This window comes from Centroberyx gerrardi, chromosome 17 (genome assembly GCF_048128805.1).
Source record: "Centroberyx gerrardi isolate f3 chromosome 17, fCenGer3.hap1.cur.20231027, whole genome shotgun sequence".
NCBI classification, from domain to species: domain Eukaryota; kingdom Metazoa; phylum Chordata; class Actinopteri; order Beryciformes; family Berycidae; genus Centroberyx; species Centroberyx gerrardi.
The window spans coordinates 7,658,018-7,685,485 of record NC_136013.1 but is presented as its reverse complement, the minus strand read 5'-3'; the positions used below and the strand labels follow the sequence as shown (position 1 = coordinate 7,685,485).

Here is a 27,468-nt window from a genome sequence, read left to right as displayed (position 1 = left end):
ACAGCGGTTTTTACATTTGGCATTGCAATCGATCATTACCGGAGCACTCATTGTCGTTTATCAGCTATCAGCGCAGTTTGATTTCCACATGTAACAGTAACGTTACCGATTTTTTTCTTTGAGTGTTTCAAAGTGGAACTGGGAAGTGACGCCTTGTGGAGCAACCAGAAAAAAAAAGTTTAAGGGGGTTTTCTCTCACTAGTAACTCGCTAACGTTAATTTAGATGAACGTTAACGTAACGTTAGATGCAGCAGAGCGACGTTAGAACAGGGAAATGGCGTGGAAATGAAGGCTTGTGTGCGTACCATGGAGGGACCGAGTTTAATGTAAGTACTGCAAGATTATACGCTTATGCATGGCAGCTCATGGTTGCTGCTGTTGTTTATAGCAGAAACAGTTGTTTTTATTAGTTAGCTAGTTATTGTTGTGTTGTTAATGAACTAGCCAGCTAGCCGTTGAAGGAGCCAAAGTTAAGGTAGCTAGCTGCCTCTATTCCGCTCCACTCGGCCTTCACACAACGATGTAAAAATTAGAAAGTTTGAGAGAAGATATCCAGTGTGTCAATTATAAATGATCAGTAATGTTTCTTGACTCATACCCTCTGCTGTGCACAAGACCCCCCTTACAAAAAATGGATGTCATCGGCGGAATCAGTTGTATTTATAGTGATGTGCTAAATGTGTGACCGTTGCTTGGATTGAAACATGCGGAGAGAGAGGAAAGGATGTTGTTTAGCTGGAGGACACACACACAAACACACACACACACATACATACATACATACAGACAGACACACAATCAATCCCCAGTGCAGTGACAGTGTCATAAGAGGCAGGCATGTCAGTCTGACTCGGCTTCTTGTCAACTGCATCTGTGAATGTTTTCAGGCTTTGCACGTTATTTTGAGGCCAGAGAGAGAGGGAGAGAGAGAAAGAGAGAGAGAGACATGCTTGGTCATGCCTATTGCCATGATATTGCACTAGTTCCAACGTTATCTGTTACTTGATTTCAATCGATGTTTTATTTTTGTACTTCAGTAAACTAATGTCACGCGTTTCAGTGAATATATATTCCTGAGATTTCCAGGAATGTAATGTCCAATTCAGTGTTATAACATGGACCAAAGGCATGATGATATATGTTGTTATATTATAGCAGTGGAAAGAAATTTAACCTCAGATTGCAAAGAGTGTTTTCACCAGCAGGTTTTACTAACTCTCAGTGTAAATAGGGGTAGTTTAGATTGCCGTTACTGTGCTGCCACTACAGGGTGAATGATAAGATACTATGAAAATAAATGCAAATGGCTCAGTAGTTTTCTTTCAGTATCTACTCGTGTTCATATGAGTTGGAGGATAAAAAAAAAACGAGTAAATCCTTAACCAGGCAAACACGTTGCAGTGTGATCTGTGTGCTGATGTGGTACATAAATAAAATAAAAAGTGGACTATGACCTGATCATCATGAGGCAAACAACCACCAATACTTTACCATACATTTATGCCTTTCTAAAGGCCTTCATATAGCTTACATCAGTGTGACACTACTTCCTGCATGATGTATAATATGAATTCATGTCATTAAGGTTTTTTTTTTTGACGTGAAAGAGTGAGTAACAGCTAGTGTTGGCGTCAGTTCATTAATTAACTCAATTTCCAATTCCTCAGTTGAATTGGAAAAAAAAAAAACCTACAGGAAATTGAATTGGATTTTTTTTTTTTTTTCGTAACATATCAGAGATTGCACATAGTGTCATATTATCAATACTTAATATCATAAAAGGTACCTTTCAGGTGCATTACATGTAATCATAATACAAACATTATGATTGAATGTATTTGATTTGTTTAACTCTTTCATTTGATTCATAATATTTGCTCTATAACGTGAAGACAATGTCAGAAGTGGAATTAGATGGAAGTCAATTCGGTTTCCTGTCATTCCAATTCAACTCCAACTGCAGGAACTGAATTTGACTTTACCACGCATTCTCAATTCACACCTCCCAACCCCCGATGAGTAAACTCCTATTCCGCAAAATCAAAGTGTTTAGGCTGAGCGTGTAGCTGGGTTTACCCCCTTCCTCTACATCCCCACGGTCCTCCCGTGTGTCGGAATTTCCCGCATGGACCGAGAGGGATCTTGCTCCGTAAATTACAGCGCGCTGCATGGAGGAGGAAGGCCTTGTATGGGCATGGAAGTGGGTGTGGCGAGCGAGCTAGAGGGGGATCACAAGACAGCCACAGATAGATAGAGAGAGAGGGAGAGAGAGAGAGAGAGAGAGAGTGTGTGTTGCTCGATCCACAGCGAAAGGCCGCATTGCCAGTGTGTTTTTTCCGTGCAATCCGAGTGCAATAATGTGCAACAGACAGCGGCGGCATTGCCCCCGCGTTTCTGCAGATTAGCGCTTCGTTTTTCGCGTTGTTGTTGTTGTTGTCATATTTCCGCCCGACATCGACCCCCTTTCCTCCTGACTTGGGAGCGGGGAGGGGGGGAGAAAATACTAGTGAGGTCAGCAGCATAGCATGAGTCAACCTTGGGGATGTATGCAGTCATCATCACAGGTCTGTGCTGTGACTGCGCGCGGGCCTGTCGGGTGCACGGAGCTGCGAAGTCTGCGATCATCCTGCGGGCAGCGTTGTTAATAGCAGCTTTCATGACAAACACAGTAAGTATCGGGGTAGAAAAACCGCGGCGTTGATGACTGCAGCCGTCGACAATGCATGTTATTATGGAGACCGTGTGTTGACAAAGTTTGTTTACCTCGTCCGAACAGACTGGGCGCCCACTCCTCGCGTTATGGCTGTGGCTCAGATCGATGTGGCGGTGTGGCATGTGTTATATCTTAATCGAAGCGGATTTACGCACGGAAAGTGGGAAATATATGCGACGTGTGACGTATTTACCGTGTTGACAAGTTGAGTCGACCCCGCAGCGTTATTATATATCCCCCTACTTTTGCCTTGAAGCTCCTGTTACACTTACAGGATGCATTGTTTGGCCGGGTTTGTTGCAGCGGGGCATGGCATTAGTGACTGGATAATCCGTTTTCTGCAACAAAGGGTTTCTCGTAAATAGCGCTGAGCTGGCTGGCCACAGGGATGTAGAGAGAGAGAGAGAGAAGGGGGGGAGTCCAGGAAGAGGGCTGCCGTGTAGGACGCAGCATGTTTGTCGTTTTTTCCTCTTTTATTTCTCGTCCCATGATGCTTTCTTTGCCCTCCTGCACGGTGCAGGCCGGGGTGTGCGATTTGGGCGACACGGTCCGATTTAAATTGGGAAACGGCGATGGATTAGGCGGCTAATTGAGCTTGACATTTATTTTAAGCCAATTTAACATGTTACTTTGTTTATTGGGTTAAACCCCATGAGGCTTGTGTAATGTTGCACTTGTGATACGTCATTATCCCTCACTTCAGATAGAGAGTGTGGCTGTTATGCACAGACTGTCCATACTGCATGCTCACTGTTACTCTCTCCATAAACAACAGTAATGTTTTGCTCCGAAGCACTGTCATTCTGCAAGGAAATCCTAATGTTTTTGCATACACCGTTCACAGAGGAGTCTGAGATTTAGCTTGTTTCATAGGCTTTGATAACATGATTCAGTCTCCATGTTTGTTAGCTTTCTAGTGTGGTCATTCAGGTTCCTCAGTCAGTGGTGCCCCAGAGCCAGTGCAGGATCTGAACAGCTGCAGCTGTCTATTTTAAGGTGTGTGTGCATGTGTGTGTGTGTGTGTGTGTGTGTGTGTGTGTGTTTTACTAGGCCACCAGAGTAAAGGGTGACAATTGTCAGCCACTTCTTCAGATATCAGAGAAGCGGCAGCCATCGCCAACTCCATGTTGTAGATTCTAATGTTAATTAAATATAATCATCTTGACAGATTGTTGTATGCAACCTGAGTCCTGCAGTAGGCAGATGGTTTGATCCTGATGATTCTCGCAGTGACAGAAAAGTTCTGTCTGTTTAGATTGTTGACTGATGCAAAAGACTGACAAGATGTGCATTTTATACAGATGGACCAAAGGAGTAAAATTGCAACAGAAACATTCAGAATCTGTGTGCATCTGAAGACTTGGCAGACTGCATTGTGTCAAAATCTGCTCTGAAACCCTGCCATCAGATAATATTTTTGATGATGATAATGGGTAGCCATGGCAATAGAAATGATCCCCTAAAAGCCATCAAGTTGTGCGAGGCCATTTTGACTTGGCCTTTTCAGTGCTCTTTTTTTTCCTGCTGTTTTTTCCCTGCATTTTCCTTGCATAGATTGTTTCATCATGACTCATGCTTGCTCACTTTCATTTGCCCTTCCCTTTTGAGGATGAACACATGGTTCAAAGGGCACAGGTTTCCTTTTTTTGCAACTAATGAGTCAGAGACTACTGTTAAGAGTGTTTTTTTTTTTTGAGTGATTTTTTTTTTTTGTGTGTCACATTTAACCTACTGTGTTTGGTCGGCCATGGCAGGAAGGAGAACTTCCTGTCTGCTAGAAGTCAGTGGAGTCATGTGGGGTTTTGATAAAGATATCAAAGTTATCAGTGAGCCTGAATGATGAACTTCTGTTCTTCAGTGCATGTACTTCACTGCTACTGTCATTGCATGTACTTCACTGCTGCTCTCATGGTGTGGCCCGTCCTAAAAATGTGATGCAATAATATCCTCCAACGTCATTTTCAGGAACTATTGATTTAGACATCCCTATTAACAACCACCCAAGCCCTAAGGACCTTTTAATATATGTACTCGCCTGCATGCAGGTCCTTATCCCTGTGTCATGTGAGCTTAGCTAATAATGACACAGCTTAGACCCGCCCCTCCCCTCCTCTATTCTCCCACCCGATACCTTTCAGTGGAGGTCTATTGTTGAAAAGGCACACAGCAGGTTTTTACATTGCTGAGGCGGGGCTGATAATGAGCCCCCCCCTGCGGGTACCTCTTTAGTCTGATGGCTCCATGCTTGACCCCTCTCTCATTTTCTCTATACAGGGTGTCGCCCATGAATGAGCAAAACACGTGGACTCCTTCAGCACCGCTCACCCCAGCCCAGCGGCCACTGAGTAGGTCACAAAGAACAGCAAGAGGGAAGAGAAGATTACCTTGTTTGACCTGGCCACTGCTCTTACTGCTGTCCATGTAGTTTTGCCCTTTTACCTTACTGTGGTTGCCCTGTCCATGGGTATACACAAGCATGTTTTTTTGCGCTTTGATTTTTGGATCAACCAATTCAAGTGGACACACACAGTGGAACATTAATAGTTGGTGGGTTTGATGGGCAGTGTAGGCTAGTATTTTGTCCACATAGCTTACTACCCCCAGCTTTTGTCCCCCCTCCCCCAAAATATTCTCCTGGGTCTGTTTATTCATGCCCGCCATGAGTGTACCAGCCCAGCAGAAACCCAGCACCAAAAGAACAGGAAAACGCATCACATTTTTCAACGAAAGCATCGCAATGAAGGAGACGTCTCAGCACCCTGAAGGTTCCTATTATGTCCTCGGAGGCACTGCTTCAGATGCCGGACAGAGCGAGGCCGCTAGCACCGTGTCCTCCAATCCAGAGGGCCCCCACATGTACCTCAACTCAGTCATCTTCAGCCCAGATAAGGGTGACCAGAGCAGGGGTCATTATCAGCAAACTGTGCCCATGAAGTGGCCCCACCAGGAGCCTAGTCAGCAGCAGCCATCACAGTCCCAGCAGCAGAGAGCTGCTACCTGGACCACCATTGCCAACTGGGGACAGAACTTTGCTAATTACATAGGAGGAGTTAACGTAACAGACTCAAGGGCTCAGACTGCCTTTGTGAAGCCAATGCATGAGACCTCTGGCTTACAGCCGCAGCAACAGCCCCCTAATAGGGCTGCAGACAAACAACCACTGGGGGCCAACCCTGTGGAAGAAGCCTACAGGGATGTGGCTAAGGCCCGGGGCCTAGAGTGGGAGCAGCAGCAGCAGCAGTCCCAGGCCTTTCAGCAGACCCTTAAACCAGGGGTGCTGAACACCCAGCAGCACAGCACATCCAACCAAGGGGGAAGCTCAGTCTTGCAACCCTTCCAGTTGGCTTTTGGCCAGCCCAAGCAGCACCTGACAGGTTACTACCAGACCTTCCAAGGCAACAGGACAACCTTACCCAATCTAAACTACTCAACACAGGCAAAACCCCCGCACCAGTTACAACAGCTGCAACAGCAGAAGCAAGAGCAAATACAACGCCAGCAACAGCAACAACAACAACAACATCACATACTCCAGCAGCAGCAAATTCAACAGCAACACCATCAAATGCAGCAACAGCAAATCCTTCATCATCAACAGCATGTACAGCAACAGCTACAGCAGCAACAAATACAGCACGAGCAGCAGCAACAGCAGCAGCAAATACAACAGCAGCAGCAGCAAATACAACAGCAGCAGCAGCAGCAACAGCTCCAAATTCAGCAGCAAATGCAACATCAGCAGTTGCAACAACAAAACCCTCATGTGCTTGACTATTACCCCAGTGCACAAAACGCACACCCTCACCCACATCCACAGCCTGTGGTAGTACACTCCCAGGAGTCCGCTGCGCCAGCTCCCCCAAAGATCCAGGAACCAGTTATCCAGGACATTACCCCAGAACCCCAGCAGCCCACGGAGCCTCTGCAGCCCCCTCTCCAGCCTCTGCCCCTGCCCCAGTCGCAGCCCCTGACACAGCTCCAGTCCCAGTCCCAGTCCCAGCCGCAGCCTCGCAGATCCAGGCGGCTCTCCAAAGAAGGAGGGGCGCCGTCCGACAACCCTTTCCTCATCTCGCCGGAGCAGGCGGCCCCGGGGCCCCAGGGCTCCCAGAACGGGGCCCGTGACATCCAGGCGGCCCCGACGGGCGTCATCCAGAGCACACGCAGGAAACGCAGGGTCTCCCAGGAGGTCAACCTGGAGACGCTCGCGCAGAAGGCCTCGGAAATGGAGTCTCTACCGTCTCATGTTGTTAAGGTAAGGGACCTGGGTGTCATGGTGGCTCAGGCTCAGTTTAGGTATGCCACATGTTAGTTTCCGTCTTTCTTCCCTCTGTCTTGCTTTCTTTTTTGTTCTTCCCTCTTTCGTTTTCAGTGTCTCTTTCTCCCTCCATTTCTTGTTCTCTCTGTGTCTTTCTCTCTCTTTTTCTCTCCATCTTTCTCTCTCTTTCCCTCTCTCACGCTCTTGTCTGTCTCTCAGCTGTTCCCGCTCAAGAAAAAGAATACTACAGGAATAATCTGGAACAAAAAAGGGAACAAAGTGTCCTTAGTGCAGTCTGTATCTAAACTCGTTGTTGCAAGCTGAATGCCTTTACTAAATTGAGAATATCTTGGTGAGAGCTAAAAATCTATTTTGCTTGTGTTATCCCAAGGTATAATTGCAGTGGGATTTCAGCTCCCCGCACAAGAGCGGGAACTGGAACAAACGGCACAATGCATCTGCCAGGCAAACTGTGCCAAAACTTGTGTTGGTTGTGATTAACGCTTTGCTGGAAGACATGCTGAATCTAATCAACACCCGATGAACTGCACACCACAGAGCTGAGCTCTGCCTTGCAGGGACAATCTTTAGCTACCTCAAGACTTGATATCGCAAACATTACCACAGGCTAAATGCATTGGTTGTAACCGGCATTGGTATACGTTTTATCTCATGAGAAGTTTTAAATAAACATCTCACATGATGTTATAGTAACGCTTATTCATCTTGATGTGTGTTAAGCTTCTTGATTTTGCAACGATTTATATTGCTAAACAGCCACAAGTCTTGTTAAACAGTGTGGCTGTGCCCTGGGCTTGCCTCATGGGTAGCTGATCATACAGACAGTGTGTTAGTTGCATGCCTATACACCTCCCCCCATCCCATCAGAGGACTGAAACTCCAGCCTGGCCTCCCCTACCCCCTCTCTCTATACAGGGGAGGGGTGCGGGGTTGCCCTGCCTGCAGCGCTCAGCAGAATATCTCTCTCCTGCTCTGGTGTAAGGGCTGGAGTTTTCCATCAGGAATAATGAACATGGATCCAGCATAACTGCATTCCTGCGCGCACTCTCTGCCCATGAAGATGCAGTATGAAGCGACAGTATGCTTCTGTCCTATGATGTGGTTTAGATGGCTTCGAAGTTTCTCCAGAGTTGGTCATTACACTAAAGCACACAGGCTGCTCATGCCCACTCATTATGGTTTCTCAAAGCAAAAATGTGAGGAATGTGTTTGTCAACAGTTGCTTTGACATGCATGTAAGGTCTGTGACTTAAGTGTTACACCTTACAGTAAAATATCGAGGTGCAGATTTATGAAATACTTTTTCTTGTCCTCATTTGTTCCATTTTCCAATTGCTTGGTTTTCACAGCAGTTAATTTCCTGTTTGGCTACTGTCTCTTATGAATATGTGTAATGTTGCATTGACTTATCTTTTTAACACTCCATTTGATGGTTAACTTCATTTTAGTTGCATATTGCTTTTTTCTCTTTTCTCTAATCCGGGGTGAATTGCAAGGTTGCAGGGTTTCCAATATATTGATTATAATGTGGCAGCCCTCCCAGCCACCCAAGACATTTTTAGTTTTAGATTTATTGTAGGTGCTGTAGTGTACTAAGCTGGTAAGATAAGCTACAAGCACTGAAAGTTGTTAGGGAACTACACTGACCACAATGTATTGCACCTGTGACATAGTGCATGGTATTGGTTGGAGCCTAATGATGGACTTGATGCTGTATGTTGATGTAACCCATTTATAATTAGCTGTATGTTATATTTGTTTCACAATGCTACCAATAGTCAAATGGGGGTATAACTGCTAATAACACTCGAACATAACTCATAACTCGAACAAACAACCCCAAGTCCATCAATATTTGACTAGATTGAACCGAGGAATAAGGAATGTTTCCCTTTTCCCTTCTCCTAACTCCCACTTACATTACCTATATTGTTGATACCTTTATATCATGTACTGCGAAGGAAAAAAAAAAGTAAAATACCATATCCACATCTTTCTTAGGAGCCCCACAGGCCTTGGAGTCCCACTGAGTCAGAGGGTCTGAACACCAAGCGGCCTCGAGACGACAGCCTCCTGCCGCTGGTCATCCCCGTGTCCGTTCCAGTGCGGAGGCAGGACCCCTCCTCCCCGGACAGGGAGGAAGCCGCCCTGGGCTCCGGCTGGCCTCCGAGGCCTTCGAACCCCCAGGACCTGGGCCGCGCCGACCACAAGCCCTCGGTCATCGTCACCCGACGACGCTCACTCAGGAACTCTTTGTCGGAGAGCTCAGAGCAGGTGGGTGCAATCCATCCTCGCTGCTTTACTTTTGTTTGATTTTTTGCAGTGACAGCAGCACTGGGTGTCCTTTTATTGATACCGGTGCAGATACTTTGACAATTTGACAGCGGTTCGGAATTGCGAAATTTTTTCCATACCTTTCTTCTTTCTTCTTCTGTCAAATGAAAATATATTTGTGACAGAGTAAATAATTTTCTCTGTAGCATTCCTACAGGCCATCTTCATTTTTAAATAGAATTAGCCCACGCTCAGTTCATTTCCTTAATAAATATATCCACAAACTAGAAAAAATTGAGTTACCATCATAAAATTGACCATTTACTTGTGGTGGTTGTTGGCAGGGAGAGGGGGGTTGCAAGTGTCAAGTTACTGTTTACAAACACATGAGAGTTTGGAGCAAATTGCAGAATTTTAGGTTTCAGTTTGGCTTTTATAACGGGAGGCTCTGTTGGATTGGGTGCAATACTTGCAGTAATTGGATGGGAAGTGATTAGTAGATCAGTCAGGCGATGCACCGTCACTCGCCAATATATTTTTGACCATCTTAAACACACACATGCATCCCGATAGCCTACCATGCCACCTATATTGCTTATGCAAATTTATACGGATCATACTACGGAAATCCGTCACAGGGATAGAAAACTTTTATCCCTGTGCAGACTAATTTACCTGGGTAAACAACAAAGGAAGCCAAACTGTGCCTCGGTCTTCTCTCACTGTGTGCGTTTAGTTGCACAGCAGGAAAGAGGGGGAAGGGCATCACAAGCTAAAACTCTACTGATCTGTATATTGCGAAATGATTGAAAGTTACCACAGTCAGCTCTCTATAATGTGATGTCAGTTTGACAAACTTGGGATTAAAATTAAAGAACATTTTGAGAAATCTTACTGGGTGGAAACTAATCTTCCTGGGTGTGATAAAGCCCAGGTAAAGCCTATGTATGGGAAACACTGCATCCTAAGGAAATGTTCTTGAACACTGTATCCCTTCCAGCTCCAGGGGCGCTGCTCTGTGGTAGAGCCTGCACTCTGACCTCTGTGGAGGGGGGCAAATTGAAAATGGGGGGATTATGGACTGAGGTTCCACTGTCTTGTTCAGTCTGTTTTTATAATCTGTTTAATAATCACATCCATAATAATCCTCCCATTAAATCCCTACATTTCTGCCCCCCCACCCAGACACACACACACACACACACACACACACCACTCTCCCTGCCCCCCACCAAACCCCTTCATGTCCATGTCTGCCCTGCCCCCAATTCAGCGCTCCACGCTTTCTCCCCTTCTCTCTTTCAGTTGGGGGAGATTTGGTGAACTGGTTGCCCTGTCCCAGATCAGGCAGATTATCAGGGTTTAGCTATGCTACTGTATAGCACTGCTATACTGTACATTATGTACAGTACTGGGGGGCCTCATTCTCTCTCTGTAGGATTTCTCTGGATAAACAACCCAGGGAAGGACAACTTAGGAGTGTGTGTGCATGTCAGCTATTGAGTGTATATGTCTGTTTACTGACATGAAATGAGGTATAATGTACTATAATGCTTCCTCTGGGAACAGTGTCTCATAACCGTATATTAATGGCTCATAATTGATCTGCTTTTTTACAATGTGTTTTGCACAACAAACGTTTTTTGCCCATTGGCCACAGTGACTGGTGTCACTCATCAGGCATGTCCACTATTTTACATATATGCCATATGCTTTACATATACATATATGCCATATATGATTTTTTAAATGGATAGGAATCTCTAAAGTATGGTTGGTCACCTGCCAAAGTGGTTGGTAGAGAAGACAAAATATTGACCTGACATGGAGGAGAGGCACTCATGGGATTACATCTACCTTTCTGATGTCTGAAGAAGACATCACAGCTGATAATACATTAGTTCATGGGATCAGTGCAGTGTGCAGACTCTATTCTTTTTCATTTCTAATTGTACCTCTCAACATCATCTCTCCTCACCAGAATGGCGGAACGGAGGGGGAGAAAGACGACGACGGCAAAAAGTCCAAACGGCGGCCGCGGCCCGAGCCTCTCTTCATCCCGCCGCCTAAACCCGGCATATTCATCGCCCCGCCCGTCTACTCCAGCATCACGCCCTACCAGAGCCACCTGCGCTCCCCCGTTCGCCTCGCCGACAACCCCCTCAGCATGCCCCCCTACACCCCTCCGCCGATCCTCAGCCCCGTCCGCGAGGGCTCGGGCCTCTACTTCTCCACCTTCCTCTCCTCTGCTGCGGCCGCTGCAGCCGGCGGCCAGGGCCTCCCTCCGCCCGCTACACCCAAGTCGGCCACACGCAGCCTGCTGCGCTCCAGTAAGTCCATAAAGGACAAGCTTATATTGTTCAATGACTTGTCCTTTAAGAATCATGGAGCACTGGACATAATTCTTGCAATTGTAATACGCATGTAACACTTATTTCCCCTAAATTCTGGCATATCAAACTATATGTACAGTCTGTAGTTAGGAATGTGATTTTTGATAGTTACTGCATGGATATTTTGTAGCTGGAGCCCTAACTTAATGACTCATCTTGCAAATATTGTAATAAACACATAACATTTGTTTTTTATTAGCTCTTTCATATCAATATACACCTCTGTTTCGAAAAATCTGCTTTGATACTTTCACTGAGTGGATTTTTTGTTTTGCTGTGCTGCTCCTTTAGACAGCTGTGACATAACGCCACCGGTTCTGTCTGCTATGAGCGAGGCCACTCCAGTCAGCATAGAGCCGTAAGTACTCACCACTCCACATTCCAACATCGTCTTCCATTAATGAAAGGGTGGGTTTTGGGTTTGTGTGTCAGTTTTCAAAGAAATGATACGACTGCCCAAAAGCATGCATTAGCATTGCTAAGAAATACTAACAGTAGTTCTGCAATCAGTTATTCAAACCATAACACTGGGATGGAAGGAATCTTAGTCATAGATGGATAACATAGACTTCTTGAAATCCTAAACCCACCCTTTAAAGGAGTCGTCCCCTCTGCCACTGTAACCACGGGAATCTCTTGCCCTGTCATCCACATCTAGCATTAATGCTAACAGTTGCCTTCTAATCTCACTATGCAGTCTATAGATTTGAGTTTAATGTCTCTCTCAGTAAAAGTGCACTTAGTACATCAGTGGTCTGTGCTCTCAGTAGTTAGGCTTACATGCACAGAAATTTCTGTTCTAAACCTGGTTACTCAAGTAACCTGGTTTTGGTCTGACTCGTGTAAATGTCATAACTCTTGTACAATAACCCAGGAAAGCTCATACTCTGATTATGGGGAACTCTGTTAAGATGGCTGGCTTGCTCCCATATTAAACAGGTTACTGTGACAAGTCACACGTCTTACTCCTTTCACTTTTGGTTTTCACCATCTGGTACATTTTGATTTGAAAAGCATGGTGGTGAGCAGTACTTGCTATCACTTTTGGGATCGTGATTTCTTTCCCCTCTCTTGGAAGAAACCTACTATTGCTCAGTTGAAGAGAGAGGGAAGGGACAGCTGGCAGCCGCACCTTTTCATGCTTTTTTTTTTTGCAAACAGACCGTTCTAGCTCTGGGCAGGACACCACAGGCAGACGGGAATATTCTGTTAATTGCTTTATTCACAGAAACGGGGATACTCCATCGCAGGGTATCAAAAGTGCATGCAAACAGCTTAAACCAAATAAGACCTTCAACAGAGTATGGCCAAGAGCCAAGTTACTCCGTACATGTAAACATAGCTGTTGATAGTTTGGAAGTTTGTAGAAAAATGCAGCAGCAGAGAGGGGGAGCAGCTATTGCTGTGGGTTAAAAGGACAGAGAGACTCCATAGGGTCTGACCCACATAGCATCAGTCAAGGATTCTGTTTATTTATTTAATTATTTATTCATTTATTTATTTTTTAATCACAAAGAGAGTGGGGTGGGGAGGAGCCAGGGTGCATTGTGGGAGCTGTTTGCTGACTGGTACCAGCTGCTCAGCAGTCAGTCGGGGACAAACCAGCGAGGCTCTCCATAAATCAGGCTTTCAGCTGAGCCCGCCGCACTCCCAAACATGCATGAGCCATAGCAGCTCAGCTTTCAGCAGCCCACCCACCCTGGGGGAGGCTGCCAGAACACACACATATACTCAGCTGGAAATACTGCAGGAGAGGCAGAGGGAGGGCGGGGCATCCTCGGACGAGATTGTCTGTCAACATGATGCAACATGATTTCCATTAATTTAGCACTGAGATTTCTGGTTTCGATTGCAAAAAAGATGACACATGTTGATAAGAGCAGTTTATGATTCACATGTTTTGACTGGCTTATTAGTGTTTCTTCTAGGGCTGCAACTAACGATTATTTTCATTGTCAATTAATCTGTCGATTGTTTTCTCGATTAATCGATTAGTTGTTTGGTCTATAAAATGTCAGAAAATGGTGAAAAATGTCGATCAGTGTTTCCCAAAGCCCAAGATGACGTCCTCAAATGTCTTGTTTTGTCCACAACCCAAAGATATTCAGTTTACTGTCATAGAGGAGTAAAGAAACCAGAAAATATTCACATTTAAGAAGCTGGAATCAGAGAATTTTGACTTATTTTTCTTAAAAAATTACTCAAACCGATTAATCGATTATCAAAATAGTTGGCGATTAATTTAATAGTTGACAACTAATCGATTAATTGATTAATCGTTGCAACTCTAGTTTCTTCCTATTTGACTATGACCTTTATCACTCACCAGGGTTAAGGTCCATTCACTTTCAGTTCAGCCAATTTAAGAAGTGTATTTTGTTTAAAATACTGATTTTGAAAGACATTTCCATTTTACGCATTAAGCTGATGCTCTTATCCAGAGCACAGCATAATAAGCTTAAATTCCTAGATCAACAAAGCATTACATGGATTGCAGTGGTCAAAGCCATAGTGCCCCAACAATATTCATGTGACCACTGAATGATCATGTAAGAAAGAAAAGCTAGAAAAAGAAACAAAATATGAGCTTAGAAATCAAATAAAACTTTGATCTTAAAACAAAGTTGAGTTTGAGAATGTATGCTCTGTTATTAACTAATAAGAGGCTGAACTAACTCCAACCTTGTCACTCACATCGATGTCTTGTCCCCAGACGGATAAACATTGGGTCACGGTACCAGGCGGAGGTGCCGGAGCTGAGGCAGCGGTCAGCTGTGGAACTGGATCAACACCGGGCCGAGCTGGTCTGGACTCCATTGAACGACCTGGAGGCAAAACCTGACTTCCAGGAGAAAGGTAAGACCAATACCTAATACAGTATTTCAGATCATTAAGATGCAAACGCATAAATATTGGCAGACAGTGAGTTTGTTTTTTGCTGGAGTAGCTGGCTTAACACTGATAGAGTCCCATTATAAAAAGCTGACAGTCTGTTCTTTGATCTCATATTCATCCTTTTATGATAAGCAGTATTCTTTTTTTATGGATAAATCAACAGCAGTAAAGACTGCCTCGGTCTTAATTGAGTTTCACTCTCTGCGATGTTAACTGTGAAATCACCAAAATCTCATTTCCTCGTTTTGTGAAAAGCGGAAGTCACTGAGAAATAATAATTTCTGTTGTTGTGATCGCACCGGAGAGCAAACGGATACGTTTTTCAGCAAGTCATGGTCAAAAAATGTTGCAAAGAGAACATTGGGGACGTCTCAAGCAGCAAGTCATTTCTCCAAGTTTCATTTCCATTTCTCAGTGCGATGCATGCGGCCCAGTGCATCCTCCCCAGATACCACTACACTATTTATTATATAAATAAATTCTGTTCTAATTACAGTCTTCTCTCTGTGTCTTTCTCTGTTTCAGTGGAAGACCTCATGCACCTGGCCTGCTCCAGTGTGCTGTGTGGAGGAGGCACCAACCAGGAGTTGGCCCTGCATTGTCTGTACGAGTGCAAGGGGGATATCATGGTGAGCACCGACTGGCTGGAGGTTGCCTTGACCCATAGAAACTGAACAAACAAAACGGTCATTCCCATTCAAACTTCCACTCTGACAGGGAATATTTGAAGAGTTTGAGATATTCACCATTTAAAAAATGACACCCACCGCACTCTTACAAAATGATTCATTCAAAATTAAAACAGATTGTAATACTTTATTGAGGAGAGCAGGTAGCTTAACTATTGAATGATGAACTTCAGATTACTGTTTTTTCTTTTCTTTTCCAAAGTGAACATATGATCTTTCTGTCAACAACATGAGCCTTCTTTTCCTGAATGAAACAAAACATAAGGTCTCATGCACTGTTCACACATTCTCATTTGCATTATTTATTTCCATTAGCAACAGTAATAGAATTGTGGCCATTGCAAACGTGATTACCACAATGCACCAATAAATGCCCTGATCTGTGAATCCGTTATCACTACAACGGAAGTGACTGATCTGTAGAATTTCAGTATGCTCTGCACTGAAACTCTGTGGTAGCCTGAGATGACTTGAGATACTAGAAGATGGTGTGGTTCGTTTGACAGTGGCGGACTTGACAGTGATGCCGCTGTGTAGAGCACAGCAGCAGCTGCACACTCTGCGTGGCAGGCCCACTGTGAAACAGGTGTGCTGCACAGGGGCTATTGGTTTAGCGCGGTAACCATATTCTGCCTGACAGCTTGACTTTTGTATTTGTCCTGAGATATTCTCACTGCTCACAGAGAGCTCACTCCCATGCAGACAGCGTAGAGCAGAGGTCAGGGTTTCCCCCAAGATGGTGAGGGAAAGATTTCCGACTTGAGAATGCCCTGTGGACTGTACAGCATTATAATTCTTCTTATTCTACTGGTATTATACATTTTCATGGGTGTGGACATGCTCACGGGTTGACATGTGCTGTTCTTAGCTCATCTGTCAAGTCAGTTGCCAGATATTGTCTTGCACCGACTTGCCTTCTGTTTCTGCCTCTTGGCCAGGTTGTCATTGTAAATAAGAATTGGCTCTCAACTGACTTATCTGGTTAAATAAAGGTTTAAAAAAAATAAACAAATGATCACAAATATGCATCAAACAATTGGGAAAAATCGTAAATGTTTATTTAAGAATTTGCAGATCACAGACCTGGACATGCACAGTCAGATCTGCACTTCTGAAATACAATTATAATTTATAACACTCTTCTTTTTCTACTCTCTTTGCTCTCACTCGCATTATTTAGTGTCGCCAAGCAATCTGATTGGTCAAACGGGTGCTCCAGCTGTTTCAATATACTGTAGCAATAAAGCACAAGAGGGCATCCTGCATCTCGTACCTGTTGCATCACCATCATACCCATAATTGCAGTAAAGCTTGACTTCAGAGGTACTTTGGCTTTTATACAACAGTTCCCAAAGTTTTCTTTAAAGTACCAACGCTGTAATAAATCCCAGATCACCAAACATTATAGGAAGTAGCAGCTCAGTTGGAACGCATGTTTGACCAATCAGATTGCTTGGATAAAACTACCCATTGTATAAATTGGCTTTACAGAACTCTTAGCCATGTTCAAATGAAACATGGCTTGTCACAATAAATATCACTTTGCCATTGATTCAATTTAACAGAAAGAACAACATGCTCTGCGCTGGATTCAGTAATGTCAGGCCAAACAGCGGTCACAGTTAAACTGGCATGAGGCAGCATCGCAAGTGCGTCTTTCCTGACCACATCAATGCCGTGGCAATAATAACAGTGGAGAATGCAGTGTGATGTAATATAATTTAACTGCATTAAACAGAATTCAATACTGGGAGGGATACAGAAATAGCTGCAGAGGGATGCTGTGACATTAAGAGAAAAGGAAAGGGTGGCATCTTAGAATAGCATTTCTGCGTGCGGCCAGTTTGCATCTTAATTCAAAGCGAAGTTGAATAGTTTGATATCCGTGACACTTACTCTTGCAAAATAATTGATAGAACAAAGTTTAAATATATTCTTGTACTTTTAAGAGCATAAGTAAAGAGATAATAGCTAACTTGGTTGACAAAGACTGGCAGATTTTTTATCTCAATGGTTACATAGCGTTTTGGAAATGAACTCCTCATATGGCCTTCAAGTGACTTAACCAATCAATACTTAATGAACACATACGAGCTCCAGTTGACTTTAAACCCTGATGCAGAATAACAACAGAACGGTCAGGGTGCTTTGTGGTAGTAGTGGTGGAGATTTCAGGCCCTAGCGACCAGCACTGGTCCAACGTTGTCAAGGAAACTAAGGGAGGAGGAAGAGGAGGAGGAGGAGGGGGGGTTGCTGTCAAAGCGCCCACTCTGCAGCGGTCAGGCTCACTGCTGTCTTTCAACATTCATGCACAGTCAGGCACACTCGCTTCTCCACGAGCACAAAGTTTACACTTATTCCGGTAATACTCAAGAGGGAGTACATGCTCGGAAATGAAGAAAGATGGTTAGCTTGCTCCCTGGTTAGCTGTAGATAGCAAAGCAGCTGATTCATAGCTTGGCTAGGTGCATTTTACAGGCTTATAAAGCGCAGTTGGAGCGCCTGTTAGCCCAAGAGTCCGATTGCTTGGCAGGAGTTCCCCACTGTATAAAGGCTCATAACGGAGTCATTGCTATGCAGCTAGTTTTTGTTTAAAATGATGTTATAAGCTTCTGTTTGTTTCCCAGGGTGCTCTGTCCCTCCTGATGCTGAAGAACCCCATATTCCCCAAGTCCCATCATCTGTCAGACTACCACTACTCAGGTTGGTCATGTAACTACAACTCATCAGACCTGGGTCCAGTAGTATTTACATATAATTTTTAGCATTTCTTTTAACCTAAAGTGCCAGATGGGTGGGGTTTACTCCACCAGGATTATTCCGATAGTGTCAGGTAAATTGTTAATCACAGAAAAGTATTCCAAATTGATTATGAAATACTTTCCTGTGGTTGTCATAACTTTCTGGCACCCATTGTATTGCTTTATGCAGGAAACCCCACCCAGCTGGTATTCAAAGACAGTTAAAACAAATACTGAAAATCCTGTTTGCCCCAGGTCTAATAACTTACTTCATCTGCAGTTGAATTGTGTGTGTGTGTGTGTGTGTTTGCGCCAGCTTGCATCCATATTGGTTCATGATCATTCCCGTATCAATCCCTTGCTGTCCTCTTACCCTGCGACAGTGAAGGACTTCGCAAGCCCCCTGCCTTGCCTTGCAAACCACAGCAGCTGCAGCAGTGAGAGTGTGGCTGTGGGGGGCAGGGAGAAAGGAGCTGGGGTGTGGGGTGGAGGGGGTGGAGGGCGGGGGGTGGGTGACTGTGGAGGATTGTCAGGGTCAACGTGATGAGGGATGGAGAGGAAGGAGGGAGGGAGGGAAGGAGGGAGGATAGAGGGGGTTTACAGCATGTGGTTAATCCCAAGCAGAAGACAGGAGAGCCATTGTTTATCCAGTAGTCTGTGTGTGTGTGTGTGTGTGTGTGTGTGTGTGTGTGTGTGTGTGTGTGTGTGTGTGTGTGTGGTTTTGAGCAGACGGGGGGGGTAGTTGGGGGTCTCCACACACCCGGAATATAGTAGAGAAGCTTTGTGAGTGGTCTAGTGTCTCACTAACTGCCCACTAACATTCTGTCTCTCTTTTTTTCTCTCTCATCTCCCTGTCCTCTTCATTGCGTCTGTCTCTCTCTCTCTCTCTCTCTCTCTTTCTACCTGTCTTCCTCTGCCTCTCTCTACCTCCCTCCCTCAGGATCGGACAGCTGGACAGCAGCTGAGAGACGCCACTTCAACAAAGGCATCACTGCCTACAAGAAAGACTTCTTCATGGTGCAGAAACTGGTATGTGCGTGTGGCTTCAGATCAAAAGGATAGGGAAATAGAAACTATCGATTCTAGTTGTGGTAGTAAGCTGCAAAGCAAGCTGCAAAGCAAGAGTTGCTGGTTTGATCCCCAGTACAAGTGTCCTGCCTCTGAGCAAAGGCAGCCTACCACTATGTGTATCCACTAACATGCTCCAAGCACAGGTATTGAAAACTAGCTAACATTAGGTAAAATGCTGCGGTACAACACAATAGACAGTTGCTGGCAATGTGCAGTTTTATCTGTACTTGTAAAAATAAACCCTTACCTTCACAGAGTGTGCACATGATAAAGTCTTGGCCTGGCTGTGGAGGGAAAGACAATGCAAAGGAAAATACAGTCACACTGGAACAATGTTCCCTTCTGGTTTCATTATGTGCCGTGTCTCAATCAAATATTGTCTTTGTATGAGAGCATGGAACTATTTGGTATTTTTCTTGTCTTTACTGCCTCACTGACGAAGGGTGAGGCCAAAACATGTCAGTTTTATCCTGTTTATTGATCTAGCCAACAGATTAAAGGCTTTTAAACTTTATTTCTGAAGAGTGCCTTAGGCCCGTGTTCCTCTCAGACACTGTCTTTGTAAGGCATACTGAGTAGCTGCAGTGGATCTCCTCATTGTTCAGCAGCAGAAGACTGTGGTTGTACTTGGCAGCTCCGAGGTGTGAAGCACTCTGAAAAAGGAGCTTGCATGCTCAACAAGCCTTCCATGGATACGTGAAGCCAAAAACAAAAAAATCAGCTTTAACATGAAGTGTGTCTTTGGTCCACAGGTGAGCACTAAGACGGTGGCGCAGTGTGTGGAGTTTTACTATACCTATAAGAAGCACGTCAAGATCGGCCGCAACGGGACCCTGACCTACGGGGAGGCGGAGCCTCTTGAGAGCAGAACCACTGAGGAGGAGCTGGACCACAAGGCCAGTTCATTATCATTAGCTCACACAACAATAAAAATACTGAACGTTGCAGTGCTTCAGACCTGCTTCATATTTAAATTTATTTAATTAGTGATACACCGATATCGGCAGACTATCCGTATTGGCCGATATCGGCTTTAAAAAGCAATATCAGTCTGATGTTTTTACTGCCAATATTTGGCCGACTGGAATTGGCATTTTTGTGTCCCTTTTTTTAAATTTTTTTTTTAAGTGTGTCACTTAATACAACTGTTAAATTAACAACAGAATAAAACTAATATGGTCTTCATTATCTTAAGATAGGCATGTCTGAAAAGCTTAACCTGTTTTGCATCTGCATTTGTACCAGATTCTTACAAAAATGCATATCGGTATCGGCTGATATGGGTGGGAAAATTTTGGATATCGGCCTCATAAAACCATATGGGTGCATCCCTTTATTTAATATATCTATACATCAAACAAGATGTGTTTTGTTGTTGCTGTATAGACACATTAAGTAAGATAATGTACAGCGAGTCATTTTTTGCTAAATAAGCCCCGACAGGGTGAATCCAGACCCCAATGCAAAGTGGACCGTATTACACAGCTACTTACCAGAGACATGAATCATTTGACACAAAATATTGATTTAAAATGATTTTATTGCAAGCTAAATAATTTAAATTTTAAATTTAAAGCTTCTGCCAAAAAATAGGCCGGCAGAACAGTCTGCAGTAAAAAAGGAGTACCGTCTTTTTGGCACCAGGTGTCGCGGGTTAATTTGATTGGAAATCAACAGCATGAACCGGACTTGTTGACTGCAGATGATATGATTAGATGTGAAACAGCGGTCTGTTATGTGAAACAGCAGTGTGTTATTCAGAAACAACAGACTCCACAATACCTTCATTGGCCAATCAGTTCAACAGAGCCGTGTAATAAATATTTAAATATAACAGGTCTGAGAGGAGAGCTGCTGTGCACAGGGCATCCATTACCTATGGTATATTTATTATCTTCAGCATTACAAATGTCCATAAATATTAGATGGATAAAAAACCCACATACCATGTACTTCAGACAGTATAAGTACAAAACTGCCTCATGATCTTCATCACATGCCACCCCCTCTCCCATCTCTCTTGGCAGTATTCACCGCATACTATCTAATAAAGTAGAAATGCCTCAAAACTAATGTTAACGGAAGATGCTGTTTGGATGGTTTTGTGTATAAAAATAATTCAAAAAAATTATTTTAGTCAGTCAGTCATCATCACAGTACTTTGCTCCACTACAGAGCTTTCACGTCCAAAAAATGCAGCTTCATGGTTGTAAATTTCTGTCTTAGAGGTTTGTGTCTAACTGAAGTTTCAAATATCAACCAGATGTTTCCTAAGAACTTAACAGAGTGCATCTCTGAATATGCATCAGAAATGTGATTCAGCTAGTGGTTAGATTTTAGATGCTTCTCTAATTACGCTCTGCTTCCTTCGGCCAATAGGGCTCTCAGAGACTGGAGTCACGGAAGGAGGAGGAGGACAGCAGGAAGTGGGAGGGGTCAGCTGACAGGAAACAGGATGCCGGCCCCACCAGGGTGACACACACGCTGCAGTCCACCGAGAACGTGAGTGTGAAATGGATCAGCGGCTCTGCGTGGGAAATTGAATGAAAGAATGAATAAAGTGAATGAGTGGATGAATGGTGGAATATCTTGTTCCTGTGTCAGACCACAAATGCAGCTCAGCCTGCTTGGGCTAATAAGACACAGATGACTTCGCCTAAAACCTTATGTTCAGCAGGGTGGTTTGAATTGTTGTTGGGTTGTTTTCTGGCCATGGTGTTTATGTGTGTGTGTGTGTTGCAACTTAAAAAATAGATTGCATGAAAGAACAGTATGTGAAGAGTTCTATTTCAAAACGGTCTATATCCATCTTGGTGACAAAATCATTACCTGAAGTTCATCATTCAATATCTGTAAAATCTAGGTGATATAGTCTGTAAAAGTGTTATAATTTTGTCAACCAAGGACTTCAACTGCATACTATTTTTGAAAAATGCCATAATAGATTTACATTTTTTGCTGTCAGTGATGTTTTTTCAAATGTTGGATATATCATTTTGGATCAAAACTCCTCACGTCCTTGGTTAAGCCACCTCAGTCGACTTCATCAGGTTTGATGTATATTTGCCCTTTTGAACTCTGCCCCAGTTGACAGAGGGATGTCCTGGTGGAGAGGTCATGGGTTTGCTGCCCTCTGCTGGCATTTCCGATGAGCTATTTTGGCCGATGTCCACCTCTCTGGATTGTGTAACCTCAGTGCGTCTGTCAGTAAACAATGACTCGACAAGAAACTTTTAACCTCATTATTCCCATTGCACTTCATTGCCATAGCAGCCATAATAAGTTGTTGACAAAAGGACCGGGCTACGGACTTTATTTGACTTTTTTGAATTGTGTCCTTCTCTGCTGAATTGTGCTTTCACATGGTCTATTTCATGGTGCAACCATAAACAAGATTTTTGAAGGTTTTGGATTTTAATAGTGGTTCGGGAGATTTGGCTTTTTGGCTGTTAGTGTATGTCTATATGTATGTTAACCAGCGCGTTTGCATGCTATTGTGCTATATCAAAAATATCTGTGTAAAGTGTTTTCTGATGCTTCCATGTTAAATACGCTTTACATTTCATTTCATTTCATTTGTGTGTGCAGACTGGTGCGGTCCTGATCCTGAAAGGCAAGGACGACGTGGGGAGGGAGCAGCCTCTGTCCCGGGTCATCCACCCCCCTCAGCCTCCCCCTCCCAGCTCCACCTCCAAACCGCGCAACGAAGGCAACGCACGCAAGACCGGCCCGCCAGCCGGCAACAAAGGCGTCGCTGGCCAGGAGGGAGAGTTCCCCTGCAAGAAATGTGGCAGGTCGGTGTTCAAAAAGGTCACATCGGTCTACTGAGGCCAACTCTCAATGCTGTCCGGTTAGAGACGTTGGCATGGGTCTGTTTGCTTATGTAAAGCAAAGATACACTGACAGCAGTAATCGCCTGGGTTACGCAAGTGGCCTTAGACTGAACTAGTGAGTTAAGATGTGGAGGTTTTGCAGGGGGATATTGCTATTGTCAGACCCACGTCCCCCTGGACGAGGTGTTGGTAAATAGTGGCAAGTGTCTCATGGCGAGTGTTTGAACAGGAAAGAATCAAACAGCCCTGACATGCTTTGATTAAATAACTAGCTGTCCCATGGCAACGCCAGGCCTGTTATTGCCAACTGTCTCCTAGCAACTGAAACACAGAGTAGATATGGCACATCGTGCCCCTAGTCAATGCAACTCTACCCAGCGACTGTGAACAAGATCTGCACACGCCCCTTACCCACTTATACTGCCCATAGTACTCTTATAATGGATTAGTCACCACTGCAGATACTAATAAAATCTGTTAAAAGAACTATAACCAGGGCTCCTACGCAGGTCTGACCAGTCTTGACATATGGAATTTAAAGTTGGTAGTTTACAGTTCTTGAAAGCTTGCACAAAAAGTCTGGAGAAGTTATCAATGTTAATGCCCTGTACACACATGACTACACATTTTATGTAGCTGTAGACCCACTGCCATGTCACATATTGTGATATTTGTTGTTGTGGATAATAATCTTCAGTTACAGTGATACGGCCTAGTTGACAGTTGTCACCCAAACCTTGTTATCGTACATCATACTGAACCTTGACCACAATCTTCATATGCAGCCAAGAAATTAAGTCTAGAGAAGTATGGAATTTAGAAACTGAAAATGTGTTGTAAGTGTGTCGAATCAGGTATATATTTTGCTCTGCTTTAGTATCTAATTAAACTCTATTCTAGGTCTACATACAACCCTAATTATTAGTTCAATGTATCATGTATGAATTTGTAAGAACCCCTGCAGCAAAAGAAAGCTGACCTTTTGACTTCCTCTCCGTATCCCGCAGGATTTTCTACAAGGTGAAGAGCCGCAGCGCCCACATGAAGAGCCACGCCGAGCAGGAGAAGAAGGCGGCGGCGCTGCGCCAGAAGGAGGCCGAGGAGCGGGCGGCAGCCGAGGCCGCCGCCATCCTGGCCGCGCGGCAGCAGAACGGGACGCGACAGGGCGGCGGGGACAGCACCAACGACGACTCGTCGGACGGAGAGGACGACGACGACGAGGACTGGCCGTAAGACGAAGGCCGCGCGCGCAGACTGAATTCACACCGGTCCGTCGGCATCACACGCCCCCCCCGGCTGTTCTCCTGCCACACGCCCCACCTGACGCTGCCCAAGCAGCATGGCTCGCTCTCTCCGTCTCAACAGCGCAGTGGAAGGAAAGACTTGTGGATGGAGGGAGGGAGGGATAAAAACAATCCTCCCATGAACTGCTTTTTGTATATTTTGTGGAACAACAGGACTTCCTAGCTTGACACATTCAGGGACAGATTTCCTCCCATGTATGCGTTTGAGCGTGAATGTGTGGACCTGGGTGGGTGGGAGTGTGTGTCTGTGTGTGTGTGTGTGTGTGCGCGCTTTCCAAAAACTCGCCATCCCCCCTTTACTCTGCCTGAAAAGCTTTTCAAGAGTTACCTCTCTTGGTCACAGGGCTCCGTAACGTCAAAGCCATGCCGCTTCTCCGGGCGCCGCCCCGCTGTCCGCGCCGGGCCGGGCCGGGCCGCGACCCCCTCAGCACTTTCGAATCTCGCTCCCGCTTCCTGTCGACGGGTGGGAACTCGTCGGACCCCCTTCCTCGCGACGAGCCGCAGCCCGCACTCGTTTAAGACTCGTTCTGACCGCTCGGAACCAAACGGCGTGGCGATACGAACGCCGCAGTGTCGAAACCGGCAGCAAGGGGGCCAACGGGGTCACGCTGTCAGTTTCCCTGCTTGTGAAGGGTCTGGTAAATCCCGCGCCGGACAGACTGATAGACCGACGGATGGCGTGTGCAAACCGCGGCCTCCGTTAGCCGCTCTTTCTCCACTCGAGGCTGCCAAAAGCTTTCTCAGACGCATGATGTACACCAAATGGGTTCCCCCTCCGTTCTGAGCGCTGTTCGTTTGGGCTTTAGTTCTGTGAATCCCCCCCCCTTCGCCCCCCCCTTGTCACTTTTTATAGTTCCTCCTTTTGTTCCTCACTGTTGATGCCTTGGATGTTTTGATGCTTTTTATCTTGAAATGACAATCAATTTTACACTGTTGTTTTTTTTTTTTTTTTTTATATACAGGTAACTGTTACTTTTTCTGCCTGTGTATCTATATATAGTTATTGTTGTTTTTGTGAATATTCTCGTTGTTTATTATTATTATTATTATTATTATTATTATTATTATATCCTGGTTTTGGCTGCAATTTAATTTGGAGCGCTTTTTTCTCATTTGTCGATAGCTTTTTATTTAAAAAAACAAATAATGCTCCTCGCTGCCTGTTTATAACTGTGAGATTTTGAAAGCCAGAGACGAAGAAAAAAAAATAGAGGCAGAAATGTATGTGCAATAGAACAAGTTGACCCCGGTTTCCAGATCTCTCTCTCTCTCTCTCTCTCTCTCTCTCCCTTTTCCTCCAAACCCTCCTCCCTGTCAGTGTCATCCTTACGACTGAAAGCTCTGGATGCCTCGCTGTCGACTCTGTAACTGATAAGAGGCAAAGAGTCGGACTGTTGAAACTGTAGGTCTCTGTAGATACACATGGAGAGGCAGAAAAGGAAACAAAATGACGACACATTTTGAGATCATCACGGAAACAAATCTGCGCTGTTTGCTAGCCATAGAGTCGTATTAGCCATGTTGAGTTTTACATTTTCCACAGACTGTTAATGGCGAGAGTAAATAATTTATTGATGCAAACCGGCATTAAGAGAGGCTGGAAGCATCGGTAGTGAGTTTACTGTACCCCGCATTAACCTGGATGGTCCCGTTGTTAGGGTTCGACTGATATGGGTTTTTGAATGCCAATAGCTATTCAGTATGTTTAAATTTAAACCTTTTCATGCCAAAAAATTTAAAGGATTCACTATTTCTCTCAGAGTTTTATTCTCAGCGGCATGAAAAGCCTCTGAAACAGCACTTAGACCATCATGTGACTCGAAAACTCTGCGCTGAAATCCAGACTAATGAATTTCTTTTTAGGTGGGTTAATGTGATGCAGCCCACATATTCAAAGATAGGCAGTAAACATTACTGCCAATATCGGCCTGATATAGCGACAAAGCGCTATACCAGTCTACCCCTACCATGTGTATCTATGGTTGCCTTTTCTGTTTACCTTGTGTTGATAGGAGGCAACTGAATTGGACTATTGAAACAGCACGTTTTTATCTATCTATCTCTACATATCTCTATCTTAAGCCCTTAGGCCCAGAGCCAGTCTCTGTCGCCATAGCAACAAATGGGTTAAAGGGTTATTTTCCTGTAAAGGACAACCACAGTGGGGAGTTAGGGAGCGGGGAGGAACGGCTCCAATTACCAGTTACTCCACAAGTTAAACCTGGGTCTATGCACAGACTGCGTGTGTGTTTGTGTGTATTTGTGTGTGTGTGGGCGTATGTAAGAGTGTGCATGTGTTTGTGAGTGTGCTTGAGGTCAAATGTTTAAATGTCAGCCAATTGAGGAAAAAAGGTTTTGCGGACTTTTTTGTTATCTTAATTTATATTTCCTTTTCTTCTTTTTTTTTTTTATTTTGGCTTGTCATGAGATTGTCGCGGAGCATTGTCATGAAATGGTTTTCATGCTGTAAAACAGAATTATGGGTGAAATTGAGGCCATGCCACGAGCACACAGCTGTATTAAACCTTCCTCGTTTCATCCAGTTGGTTAAGGGAATTTGGGGGGGAAAAAAAGGTTTATTTAGCTAAAGATTAGAAAAATATATATGAATGAAATTCTATGTTTGCATACTTTCTATGCTATTTTCCTATGGGGTTCACACTAATGATGAAAACGGAAAGGAATCTCAAGTGCTTTTTACTACAATGTAACTTATTTGTTTCAATTTGATTTTTACCACCTGTGTTTTTAGTAATGATTTATGAAGCACTGTATATTAAAGTTTTACAATATTCATGAAGTTCTTGAAGTCTTCATTCATTTTTCTTTCCTAAATGATGATGTTGTTATTGATGGTAATGTGAACTGGTGTTTCAGAGAGGTATTTCACCACAAGGGGGCAGCATTGTTGCAGCAGTTACTGCACAATATTACCCACCAAGTGCAGAGGAGGGCAGTGTTGTGTTGACACCAAGCTGTGCTGTGCTCCCTCAGTGTCTGATGGCTCTGATGGCATCATGCTCAGTTGTGGTTGTGTGGTGGAGTCTCTTGCATGCAGTGGTTTGATGGTTTAAGGGTGTGGCTGTTACCGTATTTACTGATATTTACTGAAACTGTAAATTTACATGGATAATTTTGCGGCCGAAGATTTAGTTCTGTGTCTGTTAAACTGTTCCATGTGTCCTGCGTCTCCATGCATTTTCATACTTTCATTCATACATTTCCACTTAACACGTACCAATGTTGAAATTGTCAGTTGCGTATGTTTATATAACCTG

General features: G+C 44.3%; 1 protein-coding gene across 3 annotated transcripts; it reads left to right on the top strand.

Annotated features, from left to right (window-relative positions):
- Positions 1 to 26,986, top strand: mideasb (mitotic deacetylase associated SANT domain protein b). 3 transcript variants are annotated; one of them, XM_071915661.2, is made up of 13 exons: positions 1 to 327; positions 4,989 to 6,966; positions 8,992 to 9,264; positions 11,246 to 11,594; positions 11,949 to 12,015; positions 14,371 to 14,513; positions 15,078 to 15,181; positions 17,869 to 17,944; positions 18,923 to 19,011; positions 19,806 to 19,949; positions 21,433 to 21,555; positions 22,642 to 22,847; positions 23,894 to 26,986. In XM_071915661.2, exons 2-13 carry the CDS (start codon positions 5,365 to 5,367, stop codon positions 24,117 to 24,119), a joined length of 3,402 nt encoding a protein of 1,133 aa, XP_071771762.2. In that variant the 5' UTR covers positions 1 to 327; positions 4,989 to 5,364; the 3' UTR covers positions 24,120 to 26,986. The 3 variants fall into 3 exon arrangements, with proteins under 3 accessions (XP_071771762.2, XP_071771763.2, XP_071771764.2); XM_071915662.2 differs by lacking the exon at positions 1 to 327 and adding an exon at positions 2,550 to 2,669; XM_071915663.2 differs by lacking the exon at positions 1 to 327 and adding an exon at positions 3,595 to 3,710.
- Positions 26,987 to 27,468: the final 482 nt, after the last annotated feature.

Coding starts and splice junctions, on each gene's coding strand:
- mideasb (XM_071915661.2), top strand. CDS start 5,365: ATGCCCGCCATGAGTGTACCAGCCCAGCAGAAACCCAGCACCAAAAGA. Junction 11,595..11,948: donor ACGCAGCCTGCTGCGCTCCA/GTAAGTCCATAA, acceptor CTGCTCCTTTAG/ACAGCTGTGACATAACGCCA. Junction 19,950..21,432: donor AGGAGGAGCTGGACCACAAG/GCCAGTTCATTA, acceptor TTCGGCCAATAG/GGCTCTCAGAGACTGGAGTC.